Source organism: Procambarus clarkii, chromosome 42, assembly GCF_040958095.1.
Source record: "Procambarus clarkii isolate CNS0578487 chromosome 42, FALCON_Pclarkii_2.0, whole genome shotgun sequence".
NCBI classification, from domain to species: Eukaryota; Metazoa; Arthropoda; class Malacostraca; order Decapoda; family Cambaridae; genus Procambarus; species Procambarus clarkii.
The window spans coordinates 1,617,552-1,645,518 of record NC_091191.1 but is presented as its reverse complement, the minus strand read 5'-3'; the positions used below and the strand labels follow the sequence as shown (position 1 = coordinate 1,645,518).

The window sequence follows — 27,967 nt, the reverse complement described above, 5'->3', positions numbered from 1 at the left end:
GCGACATATTGTAACAGTGTGTTACAATGTCGGGCTGGTTGACCGTTTGTCCTCTCCGTACGTAGTTCACAGTTCTGGTTTAAATCAGTTATATAGCATGGATGCATCATGGCAAAATTTCAAGATAGTCGTCACGGAACTCGTTATTTATTTATATATATACAAGAAGGTACATGGGGGTTATGAGAGTACATATAGCATTGATGTTTTTGCATGACCATAAACCACGACCATGTTTTTTACATTGACCATAAACAAATGAGCTGACACACAGATTGAATACTTTACAAGTTACATCAATGTTCACGTACATTATAAAGATAAGATAGTATCACAACTCCCACACATATGCAGGCAATGAGTCACAATAACGTGGCTGAAGTATGTTGACCAGACCACACACTAGAAGGTGAAGGGACGACGACGTTTCGGTCCGTCCTGGACCATTGACGGACCGAAACGTCGTCGTCCCTTCACCTTCTAGTGTGTGGTCTGGTCAACACCCACACATATGTTTGAGTAATGAGAAGATAATGGTTTAAATGGTAAAAATTATAAGATTATATATAAATGATAAAGTTATACATACACTTTTATATTATACAAATATCTGAAAATCTTGCACTTAATTCAAATGCCGCTTCTAATAGTCACACATATGTGATGACAGATTTACTCTCTTTAACGTACTAGGAAGGAGAACACGCTGGACCTCATTTTCACTAATAATGATGAATTGATCAGGAACATAATGATTACAAATACCTGTTACTCAGATCACAACTTAATTGAAGTTATGACAACCATGGGGAGTAGACCTTCAAAACCAGTCCAGATTCCCGGTGGAGGAGATTTCAGCAAATTCAACTTCAATAATAAACAGATAAACTGGGAGCAAATAAACCAGGACTTCACAGAAATAAACTGGGAAGAACAGCTAGAAAATGCAAACCTGAACCAGAGCCTGGAAAAAATAAGCTCAGTAGCACTAGAAATATGTTCAAACCGCATACCCCTAAGAAAAAAAGAGGATACATATGTCAGGCTGCGAGCAGCCGCGTCCAACAACCTAGTTGATCAGTCCGGCAACCAGGAGGCCTGGTCGACGACCGGGCCGCGGGGACGCTAAGCCCCGGAAGCACCTCAAGGTAACAGTATATGCTGTGTAGTATAGAACCTTAAATAGCAACACTTCTATTATCCTGTAATATCCAATGGTCAATATTATATTAAGTACAAATGCCCAAAAGGACTTAATTACTTCCATTGTGTAATATAATACTGGCAGACATAGCAGTAAGAGAACACACAGTGTTATGCTACTTGCTATCAAAATGTAATTAAATATAACGTGTACATATAAACTGAAGAAAAAAGTACCAAATAACTTCCAATTTGGTTTGATTAAGATCTTTTATGTCTTCTATAATCCTTTTGCGTTATTGATACAGAAATATGGGGTGCACAATAAACTAAAGCTCACAGAAATAGTATGGGGTGCACAATAAACTAAGCTCACAGAAATAGTATGGGGTGCACAATAAACTAAAGCTCACAGAAATAGTATGGGGTGCACAATAAACTAAAGCTCACAGAAATAGTATGGGGTGCACAATAAACTAAAGCTCACAGAAATAGTATGGGGTGCACAATAAACTAAAGCTCACAGAAATAGTATGGGGTGCACAATAAACTAAAGCTCACAGAAATAGTATGGGGTGCACAATAAACTAAAGCTCACAGAAATAGTATGGGGTGCACAATAAACTAAAGCTCACAGAAATAGTATGGGGTGCACAATAAACTAAAGCTCACAGAAATAGTATGGGGTGCACAATAAACTAAAGCTCACAGAAATAGTATGGGGTGCACAATAAACTAAAGCTCACAGAAATAGTATGGGGTGCACAATAAACTAAAGCTCACAGAAATAGTATGGGGTGCACAATAAACTAAAGCTCACAGAAATAGTATGGGGTGCACAATAAACTAAAGCTCACAGAAATAGTATGGGGTGCACAATAAACTAAAGCTCACAGAAATAGTATGGGGTGCACAATAAACTAAGCTCACAGAAATAGTATGGGGTGCACAATAAACTAAAGCTCACAGAAATAGTATGGGGTGCACAATAAACTAAGCTCACAGAAATAGTATGGGGTGCACAATAAACTAAGCTCACAGAAATAGTATGGGGTGCACAATAAACTAAGCTCACAGAAATAGTATGGGGTGCACAATAAACTAAAGCTCACAGAAATAGTATGGGGTGCACAATAAACTAAGCTCACAGAAATAGTATGGGGTGCACAATAAACTAAGCTTACAGAAATAGTATGGGGTGCACAATAAACTAAAGCTCACAGAAATAGTATGGGGTGCACAATAAACTAAGCTCACAGAAATAGTATGGGGTGCACAATAAACTATCGCTCACAAAATTAGTATGGGGTGCACAATAAACTACCGCTCACAAAATTAGTATGGGGTGCACAATAAACTACTGCTCACAAAATTAGTATGGGGTGCACAATAAACTACCGCTCACAAAATTAGTATGGGGTGCACAATAAACTACTGCTCACAAAATTAGTATGGGGTGCACAATAAGCTACTGCTCACAAAATTAGTATGGGGTGCACAATAAACTACTGCTCACAAAATTAGTATGGGGTGCACAATAAACTACCGCTCACAAAATTAGTATGGGGTACACAATAAACTACTGCTCACAGAATTACTTTTGGGAGCACAATAAACTACCGCTCACAAAATTAGTATGGGGTGCACAATAAACTACTGCTCACAAAATTAGTATGGGGTGCACAATAAACTACCGCTCACAAAATTAGTATGGGGTGCACAATAAACTACCGCTCACAAAATTAGTATGGGGAGCACAATAAACTACCGCTCACAAAATTAGTATGGGGAGCACAATAAACTACCGCTCACAAAATTAGTATGGGGAGCACAATAAACTACCGCTCACAAAATTAGTATGGGGTGCACAATAAACTACTGCTCACAGAATTAGTATGGGGAGCACAATAAACTACCGCTCACAAAATTAGTATGGGGTGCACAATAAACTACTGCTCACAGAATTAGTTTGGGGAGCACAATAAACTACTGCTCACAAAATTAGTATGGGGTGCACAATAAATTACCGCTCACAAAATTAGTATAGGGCGCACAATAAACAACCAATCATAATGTATGGTGTGCAAAATAAAACTCATTTTTCATAAAATGAACATACTAACAACTCCCACTCATAAAATGAATATGGTATGCACAATAAACTACTTTTCACCCATAGGATTATAAACCCATGGAACCGCCTACCCACCGAAGCCGTAAATGCCAAAACTCTGTTGGGTTTTAAAATATAGCTATCTTGAGATGATTTCGGGGCTTTAGTGTCCCCGCGGCCCGGTCCTCGACCAGACCTCCACCCCAGGAAGCAGCCCGTGACAGCTGACTAACACCCAGGTACCTATTTTACTGCTAGGTAACAGGGGCATAGGGTGAAAGAAACTCTGCCCATTGTTTCTCGCCGGCGCCCGGGATCGAACCCGGGACCACAGGATCACAAGTCCAGCGTGCTGTCCGCTCGGCCGACCGACTCCCTCAGCTGGAAAAGATCAGCAGGGCAAATGGAGGGGGGGGTCTTTTTTACAAGCCGCCGGCATCCTGTCCTTGTCGAGGCCACTAGTATTAGTGGCATTCAGGTAAATTCGGGTAAACTATATCGGACCTGATATATGTGGAGCAATTGCAATTTTGCAGTTTCATTAATTTTATTATTAGTATGTAAATCTTGGCTTTACTAGTTAGATTTGATTAAGGTTTTACGGATGAAACCATTTTTAATCAGTGGCTATATATAGTGAGAGGTGTAGCCCGTTTCTTGGTGTATATACAGCTCTGACTCCGCTCCTGTGCCAATTAAGTCCCCACTACGGGCTCACCATAGCCCGTGCTACTTGCCCCGCTCCTGTGCCAGGTATGTTACGGGCTCACCATAGCCCGTGCTACTTGCCCCGCTCCTGTGCCAGGTATGTTACGGGCTCACCATAGCCCGTGCTACTTGCCCCGCTCCTGTGCCAGGTATGTTACGGGCTCACCATATAGCCCGTGCTACTTGGAACTTGTTCCGAGCTGAATCTATAACAACATCAAGAGCTCTCAATGTATATACTAAACTTACTGGTTGGTCAGTAAACTGTTGTTGCTGCTTTAATAGCTTTCCACAGGCTGATGTAGGCTTTAAACACATGAACAATATCATCTTCAATAAAGTTATTCTAATTAGACTTGGGAGATAAGGTCCAGTGGTTTAGTTAATTTATTATGTACCCCTATCCACTGTCGCTGGATATTCAGCAACAAAATGTCATACAATATCCTACTATAAACAAATATCAGACTCACTATATAAAAACATATATAGTATTTGCAATGTCATGTAAATACAGGTAAAATTAGGTGAGTTGTCCGAGTTACTGTGATTGATAGATATATGATGAATAGGTAGTGCGTGTGTATTATTGGTGGTGGTGCACACATGACACGCCTACACCTGGTAAACACTGTCATCATGAGCTAGGTGTACACACCTGTGAACAATTCGTGTTTCATAAAAAGCGATTATTAAGTGTAATTGATTCATGGGGCCGAGACTTGCGCCGCTGGCGTCGTCTGCTGCTGTTCCACAAATATTATCCACAATCACCAAATATTAATATTTACGCCCCATCGTAGCTCTGGCAATAAATATTCAGTATAAATAAAGAATACTATATATATAAATTGTTAGTATTAATGGCGTAAATGAGGTATAAGTGATGAGTAAAGGTTGAGGCGGAGTTTCAGAAGGTGTGGGAGTCTCGGGCGGGGAGGAAGGCGGAGTGGCAGACGCAGAGATGATGGAGGAGGGTGTCTACGGCGGCGGCAAGGCTGGGGCGCCCTTTGACCCTCTCACCTTCCTCCAGCGGCCGCAGGTCATACTCAGGGCCGTCACATGGGTACGTAATCACCTGAGGGAGCCACGGGGGGCCGGTACAGGCGCGGCTCTAGTCACTGTGGGGGACTTAGCACGCCCCACAAACCTCATCATCGGCTTGTATTGATTTTTGTGTGTGTGTAGGGCACGGCTCTGACCAAAATACATCTCTGGTGGCCGCTATACCCTGGGTGACAGGTGCTATGTAGCCTGCCTTCACCTAGTGTTAGCCACCTGCCATAGTCATATGACTGCCTATGCCGCAGGAATTATTTCCTTCAGAAATGGTGGACGAATATAGATTATTTTTTTTCCTTGTTCACAATTTTTGCAGCGATTCCCGAGAACTTGCTCTTTGCAAGTTGGTAATTTCCCCGTATGGGTCGCCAAGATGAGGCTATTAACTCCGTCACTGCAAATCCCTAAGTTTTAGTTAGAGGTAATTTTCCAATATTATGGTTGCAATGCTTACCGGGCCCCGGGGAGCCTCTCAACACTAACACCAACCCGAATTGGCTTTCAATAGCTAAAGAAATTACATTATATTATTTAATTGTGATCGTAAGAGGCTGCGGGTGGTGTGGGGCCGAGGGAGCCGGGAGGCTTGGGTCGGCCTGGGGGACGAGTCCGGCGGCTCGGTGCAGGTTGGACACCACAGACTGGCTGATCAAAATGGGATCACCTAATTGGTCAACTAATTTCTGTTGAGCTGTAATGGAGAATTTAATTATTGTAGTTTTTGTCACCATTGGGTTTGTGGTGACTCCTCCTTAATTTCAGTTTTCCAGTGCCAGAGTTTGGAACAATTAGTCGAAAGTATATTTTATGCAAGATTACATTTCATATTGCAAGGACTTTAATTACATTTTATTATACAGCAATTACAGGCAAAATTTCAACAAAGTCTACATTACTGTTTTTCTCTACATCATTGTCAGAACTTGTGAACCATTTAACCAATGTATCCGGTAATCTAGTGCCCTAATGTCTCTCTGATTAATAATCAAATAGCATAGCAGCCAGTGGGCCTATAGCCGACATATCCAGATGTCGTACGTACTCTGAAGACAAATGGGCACAAAACCGGAGTGACAACGAACAGAATAATAATGTACAGAATTTTGGAGCTATCTCTCAGCCCTATAGGAACAACAAAAGAAATTTAAAGTGCTTCTACACTAATACCAGAAGTGTAGTGTTCCCGGGGGTGAATACATTTGATGCATTGTGTGCATATGCTGAGGCCGAGACTCCAGACCTCATTGGCATAAGTGAAATGTGGAGATGAGAGAACATTATTGAAGGGGAATTCCTTCTGTCAGGGTATCATCCACAACATCTTACATCATCATCTTACAACATAGATGAAGAAAAAGACCTTGGAGATGCTTTTTCACCCATAGGGTTGTAAACCCGTGGAAACGTCTACCCGCCGAAGCTGTAAAGGCCAAAACTGTTGGGTTTTAAAATACATTTAGAAAAGATCATTAGGGCAAATGGGGTGGGGGGGACTTTTGACAAGCTGCCAGCTTCCTGTCCTCGTCGAGGCCACTAGTAAATTCAGGCGAATGTCTTTGCAAAGGTAGCCAATGGAATTTGTGTTCAGTTGCATGCTGTGAACTAAACATATTCATTTGGGACAAAATTACAAAAAAAATGGGGGCGATCTTTGATAAGCTGCTGGCTTATTGTCCCCTCTCCCAGCTGAGGCCACTAGATAAATCTGGTAAATCAGCCAGCCCTCTGGTAAATGTAGGTTATAAGGGTGTCACAATTATCAGTAGTGTGATATCATCAGTTGGAAGGGGGGGGGGGGACACTGCTTATCTTTTAAGATGATTATTCTGCTAACCAAGTGAAAATGCTTCGGTCAGTGCTATGATATTTAGAAACGATATATTTTGAGAGGGGTATAAAATGATTAGGGAGTTGGCCATCTCATTAGTGACAGTTTGCTGATTGCCAGTATGGTTTAGCACTGTCTTAGCTTTAAATGTCTTAAATGTACTATTAGCAGCTTAATTACCAATACTTGCATATTTAACATTGTTGGGAACACGGCTCTTTTAGGCATTTTATAGTTTTCTTAGCCAAAGGCAAGAGTGAGTGTATGTGTGCAGTCTCCCATCCTTTTATTGTACTGTACTGCAAAACGTCCAGTCATACTCAACCTGACAGAGTACAGTAATGCATACATCCTCCATTGCACATGTAAGGAGTAACTACAAATGCAGTATCTCAAATTGTTTCACATTTTTTAATGCAATTCTAGTAAAAAAGAAAACTGCTGTTTACACCTGTGCCCTTAAAAATTATTAAATACAACCCAACAAACTTTTTTCCTAGATTTATTTCTGACAGCATTCAGATATTTCCTTTCACTTGAGGCCTCTGTTAACTTAGTAGTAAATAGGTTCCCAGGAATTGGGAATTACTGTACTGTATTGTTGGTTGCAGCTGCATGGGGGAAGATCGGTTGATCCTTAGGAACCTCAATACATCAAATGATCTTCCCATCCCCAACAATGGGGAAAACCAGTTTGTCATTGCTTTTTTGACAGCCAGTTAGCATTGACATTATTTTTGTTAAGTTGGGGAACTTTCACTCTAGTTTTCAAGAGATGTGGAATCGTGAGCCTTCATTTCAAGCAGCATGTTTATATTATAAACATGCTGTTTGATTAAAAATGTTTACAACTTGCAATAGTAGTTGACTGTTTCTAGATTATGATACTGAATATTTTCTCTCTTGTGTCTATGGATAAATGCATTGTGCTTGGCATGATCTTATTTGGTTTGTTCGGGTACAGTGGTGGTAGATGTGTGTGTTTAATCAAAGCTCGAAGAATTTTTCTGGCAGGTTGACACGTCCAGATTTTTGTTTTTAAATACAGTACTATTTTTTATACTTTTAAATGGAGTACAGTACTGTAATTATCAGAGCGCTGTGGTGGTGCGCCACCCTGGTACCTGATAAATACAGTCTCGGAGAAGTTTCCAATTTCTTTGGTGAACTACAGTAAACTCTCTTAATTACCGTATTTGCCGGTGTATAAGATGCTCTTTTTTTTCTTATTTTTAAATGAATCAAAAAATTGCCCTGCATCTAATCGGCTGTATTACGGATGGGCGACCAAGCACCGTAGGCTAGGAAGCCAGATGAGCATACTGGTAAGTTCGCTAGGCACAAAATTTGTTGCTAATAATAAAATATTGAAAACGAGCATAGTTATTAGTCGTATCGCAAACACACAGAAAACTACTTGCAATATACATCGGCAATTATGAAGGAAGCTCACATCATCTCGTCACCTTACCCATCATACAAAACCCACACCTGATATGTCAGACATTATTTAACAACTGTGTTACCTTTAAGAAACATTTATTCATTAAATAAAAAATGCTCCTATAAATTTGATAGGAATGTTCAACTTTCATCTGCCACTCGGCCATTTACAATGAGTGAATGACGACAACACCAGAGCGCTGTGATGGTGCGCCGCCCTTGTGGCTTGATGCGGCAACATAAAACATCACATCCAGAAATTAAAAGTTTCACATCCTGTATAGGAATTCTCTTGCCCAAAATATATACTGTACGTACAACTATACAGCTGATCTTAGAGGTGGTAAGAGTTGGGGTACAAAATCCGCTTTAAAATATTTCAATAAATGTATGATGAAACGTACTAAAATAGTTTTTTCCACAAAATCCTTGTAAAATAGGGGTGTGTCCTATGTGAGGGTGTGTATTTTACACCAGTAAATACGGTAGGCGTCAATGTTCCACCCTCAGATTTACGCTTGCTGTTCTTTTGGCAAAACAAAACTGGGATGTAATTGTAAAATCACATTCCAAATCTGAGGCTCCTTTTTCCTCTGAAGTAATCAAATGTGTTCAATAAATAGATTTTGCTATATTTCTTCTAGCTGAAAAGGTTGACTATATGTTTACTAGAGATGGTGGGCTTCAGATAAATGCCTCAAAAGATAACTGGGACAAATGGTTGGGCACATTTCCTTTCACCTAATGTACTGTACTCAGGAGTTAGGTTACATTTGTGGGATAGCATCCTGGGGGAGGTAAATAGTTTAATCTAGGGGGAAGAGACCTCTTCCTCTTCCTGACAACAGGAAATATACCCTGATATGAATCTATCACAAGTCAGTACAGTGTGTTGCTTTTAACTGTTTTAGGTATAGCAGGCTGTATCTATATTGAAACAAGGAGACTACCAAATGTACACATTATCTACACCTCATTTTAGTAAGCCATGAAATTAGTCTATTAAATTCATAATCAGGCACAGTATTCTAATGAAATCCACTAGCTATTGAAGGGAACACCTTGACTCTTCTAACCAGGCAACTTGGAAAGATCTTACGACCAAGTAATGTATGGACAATTGGAAATTGGGTAGTCTTACGATCAGTAAGTGAATGTCACATGGGGTAGTCTAACGGTTACCTATACTTTGAGCCATGTAGGTCAGTAGTGAAAGAACTGGTAACTAATTTACTTTTCATTTTTGTGTGGAAATAGTTTCCTTCTGATAATTGTCAAAAAGTATGCTTCATGTTGGAAGCACGTATATTGTTTTGTACAATGTTGATTGTTCTTATAACCATTGTGAAAAATAGTTTAACGAAATACAATAGTAGGTCATTCACCTGGACTGTGTGGGTCTTGAACCGTGGACCCCACGTGTGTGAGGCTGTAGCTCTATCAACTCTGAGCAGTCTTACTAGAGATGGTGGGCCTCAGATAAATGCCTCAAAAGATAAGTGGGGGCAGAAACGGTTGGACACATTTCCTTTCACCTAATGTACTCAGGAGTTGGGCAACTGTTGTGGGATTGCATCAGTCACTCATAGACTACTCATAGCCCAGTTGGTAGAGCTGCGACCTTATGCGTGTGGGGTCCACGGTTCGAGACCCCACACAGTCCAGATGAATGGAATGTTTGTTTGCACGGTAGTGTGGATGGCAATTTGTATAGTAGTAGTCCTTGGTAGGATATAGGGATACAGTTGTGACGGGTTGTGGTATCGCAACTATACTGAACCAAGGTGGTATGGCTCTCCCTCACACAAATAAAAAAAAATTCTGCTATTGGCCTTGCAGTGTGTAAGTCGCAGGTGGAAACAAATGAAAATCGTCAAATAAATAATTAAAACAATTTGCTGAAATATTAATGAACAAAAATGACACGTGACAATACTTGGCTATCATGTAATGCAAAGGTGAACAAGTTAATATGACATTAATGCAGAAATAAACTAAGCAATGAATAAAAAGCTTAAGATATATTGGTGTACTGAAGACAGCTACCATACCACCACGGCATCAGACACACGGCGTTGGCTGAAGTCAGACGAAGGGTGAGAGACACCAAGGTGTTCCAAGAGCACTGAAAGACTGACTCTCCAGGGAGGCAACGCCCTTTTTATAGTCCAGCGGTGATGACTCATCCGGTGTCAACGCAAGGTGGACATCTAATCAACTAGCAAACTGCTCGTTGTGGCTGGCAGTGCCTTTGTTGAACTGCACCACTGCCAGTTGAAGGCGGCTAACTGCTCGTTTTTGGGGGCAAACTACCAGTTAGCAGAGGCGCCCGGCTTGCTTCTGAGTTGTACCAGGCCGTGCCAGGCTCTGGGGGGTATGGAGAGGTGGTAGGACTGATGATTCATCTGGGCTGGTGTAGATGTAGACTTCCAGTGCAGAGGCATTGAAGGTGAAGGGAAAAAGGAGTTCCACTGCTATGCAGGGGATTCACGTAACACAGTACTGTACAATATTTAGCTTGATTTGTTTAATATAATTTATTGTCTTGTAAAATATAATATCTATGAATATTTTTATTTTTGTTTAGGAATAGACAGAGCATGTAATGCATACAAAATTAAAATTGCCTTAATAATAATACATTTGTTTCAGCTGTTTTCTGTCGTCATCTTTGGATGTATCTCCTCACAAGGTTGGATCAAAGACAAAACAGGAACTGCCCTTTGCCTCTACAATGACGATAGCAATGCCTGTAACTATGGTGTTGGGATTTCTGTCATTGCCTTCCTTGCATCTATTGGGTTTATTGTTGGCGAATATTTCTTCGAGCAGATGTCATCAGTCAAGACAAGGAAACGTTATGTCATGGCAGATATGGGGTTCTCCGGTGAGTTAGAAATGTATTAGCATTATCATTATAATCATCTTCATGATGTATTAATCCTCTGCTGGATGAAGCACTTTCCCTTATGCTTCCACAGCCTCTTATCCTAAGCCATTACTGGAATTTTTTTGTGTCCATTTGTTGATCACACTTTTTTTCCTTAAAATTTTCTTGAAATTATTTTTGTCAAATGTTCATTGACCTTCATAACAGTATGTCTATCACAGTCATGATTTTTTCTTCAGTCATACTGTATAATACTGTGCCTTTCTTCATTTTTAAATTTAACCCTTAATGCAGCTATCAATATTGTTGTAGAGTTGATCAGCATGTGGAGACTAGATGGTGTTTTGTGAGAGTAATAATGGTAGCTACACGTGGCTAGTAAATTGACATCCACACTTCGGTGGAAATAAACATTCCATTCACCTGGACTGTATGGGTCTGGAACCGTGGAGCCCACGTGTGAGAGGCCGTAGCTTTACCAACTGGGCTATGAGCAGCCTTAATAAGGACAGTTTCCAGAAGCAGCATCCTGCTGCCAAACTGGAATTTTCAACTTTCCCTGACTACTACTACTGAAGCCCAGAGGAATTACTGACTCGCGTCCATATCATATAAATATATGATACATTCAAACATTGAAAATAAATAGACACTTATTCCCATGCTGCAACTCGCCTCATTTAAAAAAAAAAACTTCTCCAGACCACTACAGCTAAACTATAAGAGGTAGACTTTTTACTTGGATTTTTCATGCTTCCTAGGTGCTAATTGACAATATAAAAATTTAAAATACTGTTTTTGGAATAATTTATTTTGGACACGCCATGGTAATGTTATTTTAAAAGGTGCGCAGTGCAGGGGTTAATTGCTATTGTACAGCATTCTTTCTTAAGCAGGGAAGGAAGGAGAAAGTCATATCTTATGTTTTAGGCAATGGTAAATTATCTTAAATATGGGAAATTTTATGCTGGCTCAGTGGCCATATGTAATGTTTCAGATTGGTAAATTTAACAAGTTAATGGCATTTTATCCCAGTGATATTCTGCATCACAAATTTAGTTTTAGTCTGTACCAAAATCTGTTAAAATGTTAATATTTTCAGCTCTTTGGTCTTTCCTGTACTTCATTGGCTTCTGTTATTTGACTAACCAGTGGAGTAATGCTAGAACTCCTCTATATGGGGTCAACAACATGCAAGCAGCCATTGCCTTCAGCTTCTTTTCAATCTTCCCCTGGGTAAGATATCACATACTTCCAAGCATGAGTACTTGAGTAAGTCTTAATATAAATTGATGAAGAGTAATCTTGAAGTAGATCGCTTGTAGGTGTCTGGGTAGATATGTCATGTTGTATGGAGTTGTATTTCTGAACTGTACATGCAATGCTATGCTCCATGGTTTTTACATTATTATTGTTCCTCTTTATACCTTTTGCATTTTATTAGTTCGTGGTACAATAATTGCATTTTTTTTAATGGATGGATATTGACCCTTAGATTGAAAGTAATATTTCCAAAAGTGTTTGCAACATTGTATTTGAAGAATTTGTTTTAGATATGAAAGTATTATTTAATACAATTATTTTAATGCAGTATTTTCAAGTTGCATACAATTAATATTCTTTGCAAATATTATAGTTATAAAAACATTAACATACTTTAAATTTATTACATGTAGGAATTCTTTAGTTGATGAATTTGGTATCTGTATTATGCCCATGTAATAATATAGGGAGAGAGTAGTACAAGGGTACTACTGGTGATTAGATCCCTAAGAAGGATTGACATTCATGATAATGTTAAAAAAAGAGGTAAGGAGAAATTCAAACAAAAGTGGAAGACAAAAGGTTCTGGCAGAGTCACTTGATAGAACACCATAGTCTTAGGCATGAAATGGCAATCATTAAATAGCCAAGTCAGGAAGAACAAAATATGGTACAAGGAACTGACATGGAGAAAGATTGACAGTGTGCCAGGCAAATATCTCTGAAGAGCCCATGATGCCAGCTTATTTTGCCTGCAGAAATACAAAATGAATCGCCACCACCTGTCTCCCATGCAGGTAGTGGTAAATTTGCCTTAGAAACTTGATACTGCATGCATGCATTGGCAGAAAGCCTGGGAGAGTTTTTCACAATAAGTTTGTTGTATGAGAAGGGAAGTCAGGTAAGGGAACAGATTGGGGTAACAAAGAGAAGTGCCTGATACTAGGGCCAAACTTCTGCCAAATGGAAATGAGCAAATTCATGTAGTCTAGGAAAACTTCGACTAAACTGGCAACAATATCAGATGTGAGGGATCAGGTATAGTTTTTGGAAGAGATAATCTAATTGGGGAATAGAGCCACAAACACAGGTTGCCATAGGGTTCCATACAAATAGGTTGAGGTCCACCTGGGAAAACTAAAAGGGGTCATGTAACCAAACAAAGGAGATTTCATCCACTTCCTATGTTCCTATTTGACAAAGACACACTGCAGGTGTGAGCCATATTTAGGAATACACCTTGAGAAGCCATAAGAGATAGTATGGCTAGAGTCAAGCACCTTAACAGTCAAGACTGAGAAGAGCCACCTCAATTAAGGCAATGCACTGGAGGAGGCTATTCTCAGTCTTCCCCCATCCCCGTTCAGCTCGTTGATGCCGTGAGGGGGGGGCTTTGTGGGCGGCTGCCAGAGTGTGATGCTCCTTGGGACAGTCCTCTGTCCTTTTGTAGCCTTGTGCTCCTGCTGCTGTCCTCTCAAATTGTGCTGAACAACTTTTCCTTTTCCTACTGTTTCGTTTTTCTTCCCCCTCTTCTCCTATCTGCTTGTCATTTTCTGCCGACCTTTTGCTTGTTTTGGTTATTCCTTTGGACTTCTTCTATTTTGACGCCCGGGTGCTTGAGGAGGCATACTCTTGCACCCGTAGAACTGTAGTACCCAACTTCGAGAGCGAGGGGAACATTTTATTGTCAATCCCCCTTTCGTCACTGAACCCGATCTCGATGGACTGACGGTTCTTAAGGTGGCGTTTGTGGGGGTGTATATTCACGACGCACCCCTAGGAGGCCCCTGTTGTGATCGGCGATAGCTTCTTGTTGGGTGTCTTGCCTCTAATTGTGGCTCCATGGTGGGTGTGGAGGCTCATTCATGAATGAATGTTTCTTTTTTGTACCTATGTTGTATTCTGTTCCTCCTTTACCTTCTCAGGCTTGTGGGGTGGGCGACCAAGCCCCCGAGTCGGTCCGTGTTGGAAGACCGGGCACTGTAGCCTCCGCTGCATTGGGCCCCGACCTTGCTCCTCCTTTGGCCTCGACCTTGCTCCTCCTTTGGCCTCTCTGACTACTCCCCTCATCTCCCCTCCCTCCTCTGGGGTTGGGTCGAGCTCCAAGCCCCCAGTGGTGACTACCTCGTCCACTGGCACGGCTCAATCTCTAGTTGTGACTACTGCGCCTTTTAACCCCTCTCACTCTGGGGGTTCTAAACGCCATCCTCGACACGGCCGCACTCGCTCGATTCCTTCCCGTTCTGATGCCTATCAAGCCTTGTTGGTCCCATTTCGTGGGCCAAATACTTGGATCTCCTCCCTCTTGATTCTGCGCCTCCTGACAATTTCTCCCTCTATCGACATCTTGTTGATTCCGTGGATGCCTCCGTTACCTTCAACCCCACTCGTCTTGGTACATGTGTCGTTGCTGCTCCTTCTCAGGATGCGGCATCCCGCTTAGCTGCCTTATCCTGCCTTGGCGAGACCCCTGTTCGGGTCTCAAAGAACGCACAGTTGAATGCCAATGTTGGCACTATTCTCCTCCCGCCCCATGTTGCGACCGGTGTTCGGAATCTGCAGGACTGCCACGATGATATTCGGCATATCCTTGATGCCCAGGGCCATTCTGTCCTCCAGGTGGACACGTTTACTCATCCCCCTCGTGGTCGTCGCGTCAACCCCTTCGGGTTGTGAAGATTACCTTTGATGGTAGGACCCTTCCATCCTCTGTCATTCTTGCTGGTGCCAGGTGCTCTGTCCAGGAGTACATTCCTTCTCCTAGGCTCTGTAACAAGTACTGGAGGTTTGGGCATGGTGCCCTCCGCTGCTCTGGGATTCTCTCTCTCTGTCCTTTGTGTGGGGGCGAAGGTCACTCTAAGTCGGAGTGCACTTCTCCCTAGGTTCGCTGCCTCTACTGTGGTGAGGCCCATCCTACCTTCTCCCATGTGTGTGTCCATTACAAACTTGAGGCAGCCGTCCTCAACTTGAAGCACCGGGAGCGTTTATCTTTTCCTGAGGCGAGGCGCCAGGTTCGCCGGCTCCTGCCTTATGCTAATGTCTTTTATGCTCACGTGTTGCGCTCTTCCTCTCCTTGTCCTTCCCACCTTCCTCGGACTCGCAACCGTTTCCGGGCCTTGGACCCTGATACGCCCACTGTCTCCTCCTCTGTTCCTTTGAGTTCTGTCCCGAAGGGTTCCCCTCCTGGTCCTCTGTCTGGGGTTCCCCTTCTTTCTACCCGTCTGTCATGTCTCCTGTGTCTTCTTCCTCGTCTCCCTCCAATCCTCCTTCCCATCCTTCTCCTCCGTTTATTGACTCTCCCCGCCGCCTGTCGGTGCGGGCTGATGTCCATCACTCTCCTAACGGCCGTTGTGTGTGCTCTCGTTCAGCTTCTCCTGTTGAGAAGCTGGAATCCGTTGCCCGGTACGTAGTTGCTGGGGACACCGGTCTCTTTAAGTCAGAAGCGTAAGCCTGGCTCCTCTCCTTCCTCCTCCCCGGCGGGTAAGAAGGCTTCGCTTTCTTCCTCGGGCCCTACTACTGCCTCTATTGCGCCTTCCCCTCCCGTTTCGGTGGTTGCGCCCCCTGTTCCTGCTATGGAGGTTTCTTTGGCCCCCGCTTCCCTCTCGGTTGCTGCCCTTGCTGAGGTGCGCTCCCCTCTTTCTACTCCGCCTCTTCCTGCTGTTGTCCTTGACTGCTCCTCTCCGTTGACTCCTCTTCCTCCTCCTCCTCCTCCTCCTCCTCTGGACACCGCCCGCCCACCTCTGGTCTGTTCTCCCGCTTCCTTCCCTCTGTCTTTGCTCAGTTTACCCATGCCCCCTAACCCTGACTTTTCTGACCATGATCCCGACCCAGATCTTCTTTAACGTGCTATGTTGCTCTTTCGCCTTTGTTTCTTCCTTGTTCTCTCTTCTTGTCCTTTCTCTTCTCGTCGATGTCTATTCTTCAATTGAACGTTCAAGGTTATTACGGCAATTTCCTCGAACTCCAACTTCTGATTTCGCGGTTTTCGCCCCTTTGTGTCTGTCTCCAGGAGCCGATGCTTGGTGCTCGTCCTGGTCACTATCGTGGCTATTCCTTTCTCTTCCCCCCCCCCCCCCCAGCTGTTGCTGGGGCTCCTAATTCTTCTGCTCTCTTGATTTGCTCTGATGTTCTCTTTGTCCCTTTACTTTTTCCTTCGCCTCCCTATTGTTCTGCTGCTCGTATCTTTGTGGGGAAATGGTACACAGTTTGTTCCATTTATCTCCCCCCGAGTGTCCCACTTTCTCTTCCTGATCTGAAACACCTACTGGACTCCTTGCCGGAGCCTGTGCTCCTGCTGGGTGATTTCAATTGTCATTATTCCCTTTAGGGTGATGTTTTGATGAACACCCGAGGTCGCCTTCTTGAACCATTTATCCTCTCTTCTTCCCCAATACTTCTGAATTCTGGTGAGCCCACACATTTGGACTCTCGGACTCGCACCCTTTCCTGTCTTGGTCTTTCTCTTTGCTCATCTTCTCTCTACTTAGATTTCACGTGGCAGGTTCTTGATGACCTCCATGGCAGTGACCATTTCCCCATCCTTGTTACCTTTTTCTCTTTTCACCCTCCCCTCTCCTTACCTAGGTGGCAGTTTGTTAAAGCGGACTGGAACCTATTTACCCTCAGTGCTGTTCTCTCTGACCTCTCCCTTCTGCCTCTCCCTTGCGCTCTTCTCCTTTTTCATGACACTGTCTTCGACGCTGCCCTCCGCTCTATTCCTCGCTCTGCCTCTCGGGGTCCACAGAAGTGTGTTCCCTGGTGGAATGCAGACTGTGCTCGGGCTGACCGCTGTAAGCGTGCAGCCTGGAAGAGACCCCGCCGTCGGCAGACGGCCGATTCTTTTCTTTCGGAAAGCAAGTGCGGTGGCCCATAGGGCCATCCGTACGGCTAAACATGAATGTTGGGCATCTTATGTCTCTACCATTACATCCGAAACTCCTCTGCCACAGATCTGGAAGCGTATCCACAAGATAGCGGGCAAGTTCGTTCCCGATGTTTCACCGGTCCTTCACCTCCGTGGTACTCTTGTGGCAGACCCGTTGCATGTCGCTACCGAACTGGGTTCCCACTTTTCTTCTGTTAGCTCTGGTCTTCATCTTCCCCAGTCTTTTCTTCTTCGTAAACCTGTCCTTGAATCTCGTCCTTTCGATTTCTACACTCGTCTTCGACTTCCCTATAACGATCCCTTTCTCTCTCTCTCTCTCTCTCTCTCTCTCTCTCTCTCTCTCTCTCTTTCTCTTTCTCTCTCTGAACTTCGTTCTGCCCTGGCCCTCTGCGGTTCTACGGCAGCGGGCTCCGATGGCATTCATTATGAGATGCTTCGCCATCTCCCTCCGTGCACGTCTCGGTATTTACCGAGTCTGTATAACGGATCTGGGAGTCGTCAGTCCCTGAGGACTGGCTCGATGCCGTTGTCCTCCCTGTTCGCAAACCAGGGTCTCTGGGAACATCCCCTAAGGACTTTCGCCCTATTGCCCTCACAAGTTGTCTTCCAACTCTTTGAACATATGGTTAACGTTCGTCTGATGTGGTTCCTGGAACACCATAACCACCTCTCCCCTTCTCAATTTGGTTTCCGCAAGTGCCGCAGCTCTACAGATGTTCTGGTGAACTTGGAGGTCTATATTCGTACTGCTTTTGCTGCGAAGACCTCCGTTGTTGCCATCCTTTTTGACCTGGAAAAGGCTTACGACACCACTTGGCGATATCATATTCTATCCCAGCTTCATTCTTTTGTCCTTCGTGGTCATCTCCCCCTCTTTCTCTGCAGCTTCCTCTCTCGTCATTCCTTTCGGGTGCGGCTTGGTACCGCTCTCTCTGCCTCTCTTCAGCAATTCGAAGGTGTGCCTCAGGGTAGTGTTCTGAGCACTACTCTTTTTTCTGGTTGCCCTCAATGGTCTTCTTTCCTCTCTTCCTTCAGGTGTCTTCTCCGCTCTCTATGTCGATGATCTTACCCTTTGCTGTCAGGGTGATGATTCGCATCTCCTTCAACGCCGGCTTCAACTTGTGATTGATGCCGTGTCGTCTTGGGCCACCGATCATGGCTTCAAGTTCTCTACTACTAAGACTTGTGCCATGACTTTTACTCGGAAACGGGTTGTTCTTCGTCCCACTTTGTCACTTTATGGTCATCCCCTTGAGTACAAAGATTCCGCGAAGCTTTTGGGGTTATTCCTTGACACTCGTTTATCTTGGTCTCCCCATATCTCTTACCTCCGTGTTGAGTGCTCTAAGGCCCTTACCCTCCTTCGGGTATTGTCCCATACTTCTTGGGGAGCGGATAGGCGCGCACTCCTTGCTTTACATTCCTCTGGTTGATACCTGGTTGATGGGGTTCTGGGAGTTCTTCTACTCCCCAAGCCCGGCCGGAGGCCAGACTTGACTTGTGAGAGTTTGGTTCACTAGGCTGTTGCTTGGAGCGGCCCGCAGGCCCACATACCCACCACAGCCCGGTTGGTCTGGCACTCCTTTTAGGAATAAATCTAGTTTCCTCTTGAAGATGTCCACGGTTGTTCCGGCAATATTTCTTATGCTTGCTGGGAGGGTGTTGAACAAGCGTGGACCTCTGATGTTTTAAGTGTTCTCTGATTGTGCCCATGGCACCTCTGCTCTTCACTGGTTCTATTCTGCATTTTCTCCCATATCGTTCACTCCAGTACGTTGTTATTTTACTGTGTAGATTTGGTATTTGTCCCTCCAGTATCTTCCAGGTGTATATTATTTGATATCTCTCTCGTCTTCTTTCTAGTGAGTACATTTGGAGGGCTTTGAGACGATCCCAATAATTTATTTAGGTGCTTTATCGCGTCTATGCTTGCCGTATATGCTCTCTGTATTCCCGTATATGCTCTCTGTATTCTCTGTATTTCAGCAAACTCTCCTGCTCTGAAGGGGGAAGTGAGTACTGAGCAGTACTCAAGACGGGACAACACAAGTGACTTGAAGAGTACAACCATTGTGATGGGATCCCTGGATTTGAAAGTTCTCGTAATCCATCCTATCATTTTTCTGGCTGTCGCAATATTTGCTTGGTTATGCTCCCTAAACGTTAGGTCGTCAGACATCATTATTCCCAAATCCTTTACATGCTGTTTTCCTACTATGGGCACATTTGATTGTGTTTTATACCCTGTATTATGTTTAAGGTCCTCATTTTTACCGTACCTGAGTACCTGGAATTTATCACTGTTAAACATCATGTTATTTTCTGATGCCCAGTCGAAAACTTTATTAATATCAGCTTGAAGTTTTTCAATGTCTTCAACCGAGGTAATTTTCATACTGATTTTTGTGTCATCTGCAAAGGATGATGCAGATGGAGGACAGGACCTCTCTCGTCCTGTCTAAACTCGATTATGGTTGCCCTGCTTACTCGTCTGCTTCTCCTTGTACTCTTCGCCGTCTTGATGCTTTGCACTATACTGGGTTGCGCCTCGGTTCTGGTGCCTTTTGTTCGACTCCCGTCCTTGGCTTGTATCTGACACTGGCTTCCTGTCTCTCCAGGACCACCGTGATCGCTACTGTCTTCGCTATCTTGCGCGGTCCTTACAACATCCTTCCTCTTGCCTCTGTCTTGCTTTAACTTTTACCCCTCCTGCGGTTCCTGCTCCTCTTCACCACCTCCCTCTTTCTGTCCAGTTATCTCGCTTACAGGATTCTCTTTCAGTGTGTATTTCTAATGTTTCTCCTCGTGTTGTTCCTTCTTTGCCCCCGTGGAGAGTCCCCCTTCCACAGTTTTGTACTTCCTTGACCCGCGTCACTAAAGCTTTTACCCCTCCTACGGTTCTAAAACACCTTTTCCTTGAGCACTTATCTTCTCCCTCCTCCGTTTCTGTCTTCACCAATGGGTCTAAGTCTGCGGAAGGTGTTGGCTACTCTGTTGTTTTTCCTGATCGCACTTATATGTGTCGCTTACCTCCGGAGACTAGCTTCTTCACAGCGGAGCTTTATGCTATTCTCTATGCTCTTCGTCTCCTGCTTTCTTGTTGTCAGTCTTCCTTTGTAGTTGTTGTCGACTCTCGTAGTGCCCTCATGGCTCTCGGGTCCTTCAATCCGGTTCATCCAGTAGTTGTCGAGATTCAGTATTGGCTGTTTCTTGTTCACAGTAAATTTAAGTCGGTTGAGTTTTGTTGGGTTCCCAGCCATATTGGTGTCTTTAAATAAGCGTGCGGATGCTGCCACCATGGAAGCTGTCCGCTCTTGTCCCATCTCTCATAAAGGTATTCCATATTCCGACTTTTACCCGGTTATCCATTCCTCCATCCTTACCCGTTGGCAGGCTTCTTGGTCGCCTGTTACTAGTAACAAACTGCGTACTCTTAAATGTTGTTTCCGCGTGGCCGTCCTCCTACCATTCCTAAACTGCGTTCTCCTACGCCGTTTCCCATCAGCGATGAGAAACGGCTCTGGCGAGGTTGCGTATTGGCCATACTCGCTTAACCCATGGGCACTTGATGGAGCGCTGCCCTGCTCCTTATCGTCCTAATTGCATTGTCTCTATTACAGTCGTGCATGTCCTTCTTGAATGTCCTGACTTCCAGGAAGAGCATGTGTGTCTTGCTTTCCGACCGCCCCTCGCGGTCACCTGTCCCTTGATAGAGTTCTTGGTGACTGATACTTTTGATATCGTTTGCCTTATGCGTTTTTGTTCTCGTATTGGCATCCTTGGTGATATTTAGCGCCCTCTGATTATTCCGCACATTTGACGGTGCTACATAGCCTTCCGGTTTGGTGCCTTCTTTTGATAATTACTTACTTACTAGCTGATTTAAATATGATGCAAGAGGAGGCAGTTTTTTAAAATTTACATATTTACTAAAAAAAGGAATACAGTACCTACATGTACTATATTGTCGTGTGTGCATTACAACATGGTACAAAGTGTAGGAACACAAGGTTTTCAAAAGTCATTTGTAATCAGCAATGCATGAGAAAATTCCTTTATTTCTAGGCTGGTGCAGCATATTTGGCGTTCTTGAGGTACAGGCAGGGATCAGATCAAGCATTTGCCCCAAGTTATGAGGCTGATCCCACCAATATGGGTGGATACAACAGCTACCCAGATGCCACAGATCCTGATGGAGGCTATTCTCAGCCTCCATTTGCTGGCCAGCCACCGCAACCTCAGTCAGGTAATGAGGATTTCCTTTCTGACAATATTGCCTACCAATCATAGGCTTAGTTTTAAGGGTCTGGTTAATGTCAATGTGATTAAAAGATGTGTAGTGGGAAACTTGACTACTCCACATTTAAAAAATAATTTAAATGTAATAATTGTAACTTGCCATGGTGTCTTTAATAGTACTTTTCTTACTATACATCTTATGGTTTTCTATATGATACAGTACAGTACTTGTCATTTTTGCTATCATATGTGTACAGTATTGATTTACAATTTTTGCAAGACATCCTAGATGATGCAAGCTTACTGCATTTTTTAGTTTATTACTGCTAGTAGCTTACTTTTACTACAGTACTTCAATTCTGGCATACAGGTATGCAGCAGGCACCACCCTATTAGACTGCAAGTGGGTGTCTTAAGGCTCAGCTAGTTGGTCAACTTCACTAGTCAGCACTGCTCAGCTGGATAGCACCAACACTCCTGCCGCCAGTAGCCACCAAGTATTGCCCTGATATTTGCCAGCTTTCCCTGGGGGCTGGGCCATTCAGGAAGTGTCACTAGTCAGGGAGGACACAGTCCCTGTGCAGTGTTAAGCTGAGATTGTAGGATAAATAGGAACAATGTTACCAAAGGTGAGGCTTAGGTAAGAGAAGAAGTTTTGTTAACTTGAGAACTCGCCTCGCTCATCTTTAGCGCAATTTTTAGAGAAAGGTCTCTTATTAATATGGGAAAACTTGTGAAGGTAAACTCTTGTTCTGTTAGAAGTGTTGTTGGTCGAGTAGTATGTTGACTTTCTAAGTAATTTTGTTAATTTTAGCCTTAACAATTATTTAATTTCGGACACTTGGGATGGTACATTTAATGAGCATTGTAGCAGCCCTAGAGGTGTGCATCTATTTAATGCAAAGAGGAGGCTTTACAAAAGTGTGTGTTTACTTGATCATCAACAAAAAAGTTGCATACAGTTGTGGTAGTGTGTGTAGCAGTGTTAACTCCTTAGTACATATTCCTATCAGCACTACTATGGTACATTAGTACAGTATACTGTACTTAGGTTATTCTCTGCTTTCTTGACCAACTCACTTATCACTAACATCAGTATACTGTGCTTTGGTTATTCACTGCTTTCTTGCTGAATTAAATTATCATCAAATTTGGTTCCTTATATTGTCTTTCATGTAACTTAAGTTGGGAATTCAAATTCCTTTATAATATTTGATTTCAACTTTGTTTTGAGCATCACTGAACCCTCAAATTCTAACACAAGGCAGAGAGAGAGAGAGAGAGAATGCAGGTGATTATACAGGAGGAAGGTAGGTTACAAAAACATTAAACACGAATGTCCCTACAAAGGCAGACAAACCTTCAGAGAAATTGCAGAAATAGAGCTCACTCATTCTAGAATTAGAATTACAAAAAAAAACAGCCATCAAAGAGAGTCACAAAATAGTAAAATACGTGTGCAAAGAACAAATCAAAAGCCTCTGGGAGTAGAGGCCCATAATTACAGGATGAGATACTGTACACTGAGGACAATAAGTGAGCAAAATACTGAAGGAACAATATGAATGTTTATCATAGCAATGGCCTAAAGGAAAGTGGATGATTATAACTACATAAACTCTGCCAATGCAAAAGATGGATGTTAGATATCACAATAAACCCCACAGCCATCAAAAAAAAAAAAAAAATGACAACATACATGACTCCTGGGCTAGATTCCTGGAATTTTTGTTATAAAGTGCAAAGTACCATTAGCAAGGGCAGTGTAAAACCCGGAGGAAATGTCTAAAGGTACGCGACAGGTGTAGACTTAAAATCTGCTGCAGTTTTTGTTCCACCTAAAATGGGAAGTAGTTAAAAATTGGCAAAAAAAAATATAATAAAAACTTAAGTGGGAAAAGAATGAGTTATGCAATCTTGGTAAACAAGACTTTTGGCAGGAAGATCTTTGTATTTTGCAACGATTTGATTGCCGACAAAAATTATCAGGATTACAATATACACAAACCAAAATATATATACAGTACTGTTTTGTATACACAGATTTTTGCAGATTTTATAAAAAATTTCCAAACGAACAATTATAAAATGGCAGTTAACCAACGAAAGTCGGCTCGAGTATGGTGTGACGCTAAATTCCAGTGTACAGTTATCGTATTGTTGCTCTTCCTCAGATGATAGGAATACAAGCCACAGTCTTGTCATCCTTTGCTAACAATACCAAAATTAGAATGAACATTATCTTGGGAAAGATGCAGAAAAATTACAATTTGGTATTAACAAGGTCTTCCAATGGGCAACAGAAAATAATTACTTTCAACTGTGATAAATTCCAATTACAGTTCAGTACTTAAAAGGTGTAAAAGATACAAGACACCATTATCTTTGTAGAAACAAGTTTGGTGAGATTGCAGATCTGGAAAGTGTTCATGCATTATATCGATGAAGCATTTAAACTACTGGAATGAACTCGAAGCACTCAAACTATACTCCTTTGAATGAAGGTGGGCGGTATATCTAGTAATATACATGCAGAAAAAACTGGAGGTTAAGCTCCAAACCTACATAATAAAATTATAATGTGCTTGAGAGATTTGGTAGGACGTATAAAATGACCAGTGAAAAGTTGGAGTTCCATAAGCATAATTAGAGAATAGAATAGAAACATAGGAGATGTATGACTCTTTGTGTCTTGTCAAAACAAATATAAGAAATGCCACTGGAACAGTGGAAGCTATCAAGAGAGAACTAGACAAGTTTCTGCTGGAGTTGCCAGATCAGCCTGGCTCTGATTGCTATATGGTCTTTTAGGCTATGAAGACAAATGGCCTCACATTCCAGTTCATCACCAGGGAAGTGTGACCACAGGCCAGGCTGAGGGAGTAGAAGAAATCTTGAAATTGTGAACTGGTAATTAAGAGAATTGTAATATTTTATTTTTTTTATAACTTTTGAAAAAGTAGTTTTATTTAATCAATGATGATAATGTAAAGTAATTGTCACACTATCAGAAGATCGGCATTATTAAATAATGATCTTTTAAAAATAAATTCGTAAATTGCATTTTAATCGTGGAGAGTATTGTGGTCAGTACAGGTATATGAATAAAATAAACTTCGTGTATGTTTAGGTGGGTAATGTTATGTTTGTTACACACGTCATGAATCTCTTATCTTTTTCCCTTACTCATGTGCCAATAACCTGCAATAATAAACTAAAGTCTTCAATACATAAGGAGTGAAACACGATTTCGATTCAAATAATTACTGTACGGGCATTTTAAAATTAAGTCCTGTGTACTCTATAATGGAAGTGTGCGCTGTTTTAAATAGCCATGGATTGTATAGTTTGGGTTGCCGTCATTATTTACGTGTTTGAATATCAAGGCAAGTTGTTTTGATTATGCACAATGATTTATGTTTTTCTTTTAGAGAATTATGATATTCATAATCTACTTACACATAGTATTTAATTTTATGACATGTTTGTTTAAAATTTTACATACAGATCTAGCCAGCAACATGACCTTTTTATCTTTATATTTTTGTAAGAAATGAGTATACAGTTTCAAGATAAAGCCAAGATTTTCCTACTTGGACTGTGTCAATTGGTTAACCCTTAAGTGTCTTGACATCATAGAAAATTAATGATTTGTTTATAATTCTCATGTTTGTTTAGTGTGTGTAAAATATGGTTTTTACATTGGGTTCTTTAATTGTTGAAAAAAATAGAGGTTTGGCAATAAAATATTCAAATATTCCTGTGGTATCAAATTTATTTACACGATATAAGTCTACAGTTGTCACCTTATTAAAAGTGACAAAAAGATTGTACTTTCAGATTATCTGAATTTTAATATTTTATACAGTATTTGTAATCTTGAGAAAATAATCCTAAAATTGTAATAATAGGGGAAACGAGGGACAATTTTATGTCGACATTTAAATTGAAGTATTTATTGTGTTGTATTTTTGCTTTTCTCTACAAAGTTTTTGGCAAATGTCAAAAGCCTCTTTATCCAGTCGAATTATTCAAACATTGGTGCAACGTGGGAAAAATTAATATTGAACGTGGTCGTATGGCAATCCTACAGCGTTAGGTACATTATTGATTGTTCTTAATTATGTGAAGTGAAGGCAGTGTTAATTCCTTAACTTTCATGATGGAATTTAACTTTATATTTTGAAGTATATATTATGTATATAGAATGGTAAAGCAGATTAATATTATTAATGTATTTTCCTTAAAGCAGAAATGTAAAAATGTGGATATATTTATGTATTTTAATCACAAAGCCATTATTTTTGCCATTAAGTGCTAAAATCCTTTACATGCTGTTTCACTATCTCTCATACTTCCACATATCAAAAAGAGCTCTTTATGATCCAAGACTTGGAGTTTATAAAGAGATTACATGCAAGATTGTATTATCAGGGATAATATAAAAAATAAACACTATGGAAAAGGGGGTTTGAACAGATCTGATGACCATGCTAAGATCTATTTTCATATGAACCTCACAAATTTTCCACTGCCTACACCAGTACTAACACATTCTCTGGGAAAACACACTTATGGTGGTACTTGTATTATTGTTGCGTATTATCGAACCACCGCAAGTCTTTGTTATTTTGTTGACAAGGCCATTTTTATTTAAGTTTTTTGATAAATGTTGTACCTATGTGAAAAAAGGCAGAGTAGCCAGGTTCTCTTTATTGTCATAACTAGTTATTGGTGTATAAATGTAAGCAAATTTATTGCATCTTCAGAGTTCGTGAGTGTAGCCTAATGAAATTGCACTTTTGCCTATCTGTAGTTTATTTTACTGATCATTAAAAGCCAATGTAATATTACATTTTTCTAATGGTGAAATTGAAAGTAGACTGCTAGAAGATTGGTTTAAAAACTGTTTATAGCTTTAAAAAATGGGAATACAAGATAATTTAGGAACTATGGAACTACACAAGCGATCTCTGATACTAAGTGTATAGTGAAAATTCAGTGCTGTAGATACTGTTGCCAGGCTAGGTGAGGATGTTTGAAAGCGTTAATGGGTCAGCTTTCAAGGAATATCTGGCAAATGCAAATAGTTTCTAAAATTTTACTTGGGGACCTTAATACTTGCATGTGTAAATAATATATATATATATATATATAGGTATATATCAAGAACACTTAATTGTGCTTCGTTGACATGAAGTTTCAGCATTCTTTAATGTCAATGACGGTATAGTTCATGAAGGGTCAACATTTGTATGTATATAGAGGCATTCCTTGATGACTGAGTATTCCCATGATTGTTGCTGTTAAGTACTATACATTCCACAGTTGGTTTTTTCCTAATGTTTGTAGTTAACTATTTATTTGTATGTAGTTATTATAATATTTATTCGGTAGGAAAAGTAACGTTACGTTAATTTTGGTTTTGTTCCTTTTAGAGGCCTGTGGTGTGAAGTTAGGTGGATAAATAAAAATGTGGCCACACCCTTGTTATATGTAGTTCTGTCACAGTATACTCTTAATACTTTCATTCATCCTCTTCCGAGTTATTTCTTAGTGAAAGTGTTCTTTAATTAGGAATCAAATTGGATTTGATTAGATTGTACAGATCTTAATGGAAATACATATTACACTGATTTGTGAAGGTGTAGATTCTCTTAAGTTACTGCTCAGTACTGTACATCATTACAGCTCTGGACTTGTGCTGCGAATCAACGAATCTAATTTTTTTATGCTCACAAGACCTGTGCTGTATGGAAAAAAGTACCAGGTACCTTGACTGATACTTCTACTTATCCTAGGCCCTTTATTGTGTTAGTTTTCGGATATTGTGTATGTGAACTTTGATTTGAGTTCATGTGTGTACCTTCATCCATAATGGAATGTATTGTAATGCACACAATAAACCAAAAGTGCTTGACATTTTTTTTTTCCTTGTTATTAAAGATTTGCTCAAGATAATCCATAACTTGTTTTTACTGCTCTTGTTGCAACTATTTTTAAAGAGATACAGTATTGTGGAATCAGCCATGAATCCTGTGTGTTATTGGTGCTGGAGAATTTTATATTTACACACTAAAAAAAAAAATTGATAAAGGCTTGCAGACGATGCCCTATCCCTTGCCAGTCTGTTGTCGTCGTGAGGGGGCTTGGTGGGCGGCTGCCAGGGTGTGATGCTCCATGGGTCAGTCGTCTTTCCTTTTGAAGCAGTATGCTCCTGCCGCAGTCTTCAATTATGCTGGATGCTATTTCCTATTCCTATGTACTATTCCCCCCACCCCCTTCTTTCTAATCGTCATTTCCCGCCGATCTTTTGCCATTCTTGATTCTTCTTTTGGACATCTTCTGTTTTGACGCCCAGATGTTTGGGGAGGTGTGCACACTCGCTCATAG

The 27,967-nt window shown here is 41.5% G+C and overlaps 1 protein-coding gene across 1 annotated transcript; it reads left to right on the top strand.

The window, feature by feature from the left end:
* Window positions 1-4,871: 4,871 nt before the first annotated feature.
* On the top strand, window positions 4,872-27,491 carry LOC123770332 (synaptogyrin). Its single transcript, XM_069339800.1, has 5 exons — window positions 4,872-5,030; window positions 10,950-11,184; window positions 12,290-12,423; window positions 21,401-21,581; window positions 21,945-27,491. The coding sequence occupies exons 1-5, from the start codon at window positions 4,929-4,931 to the stop codon at window positions 21,968-21,970; spliced, it is 678 nt and encodes a 225-aa protein (XP_069195901.1). The 5' UTR covers window positions 4,872-4,928; the 3' UTR covers window positions 21,971-27,491.
* The last annotated feature ends 476 nt before the right edge of the window (window positions 27,492-27,967 follow it).

Bases quoted from the DNA above. Each gene is read 5' to 3' on its own strand.
- LOC123770332 (XM_069339800.1), top strand. From the start codon at position 4,929: ATGATGGAGGAGGGTGTCTACGGCGGCGGCAAGGCTGGGGCGCCCTTT. The intron at 5,031-10,949 runs GTACGTAATCAC...CATTTGTTTCAG, and splicing joins TACTCAGGGCCGTCACATGG to CTGTTTTCTGTCGTCATCTT. The intron at 11,185-12,289 runs GTGAGTTAGAAA...TAATATTTTCAG, and splicing joins GGCAGATATGGGGTTCTCCG to CTCTTTGGTCTTTCCTGTAC.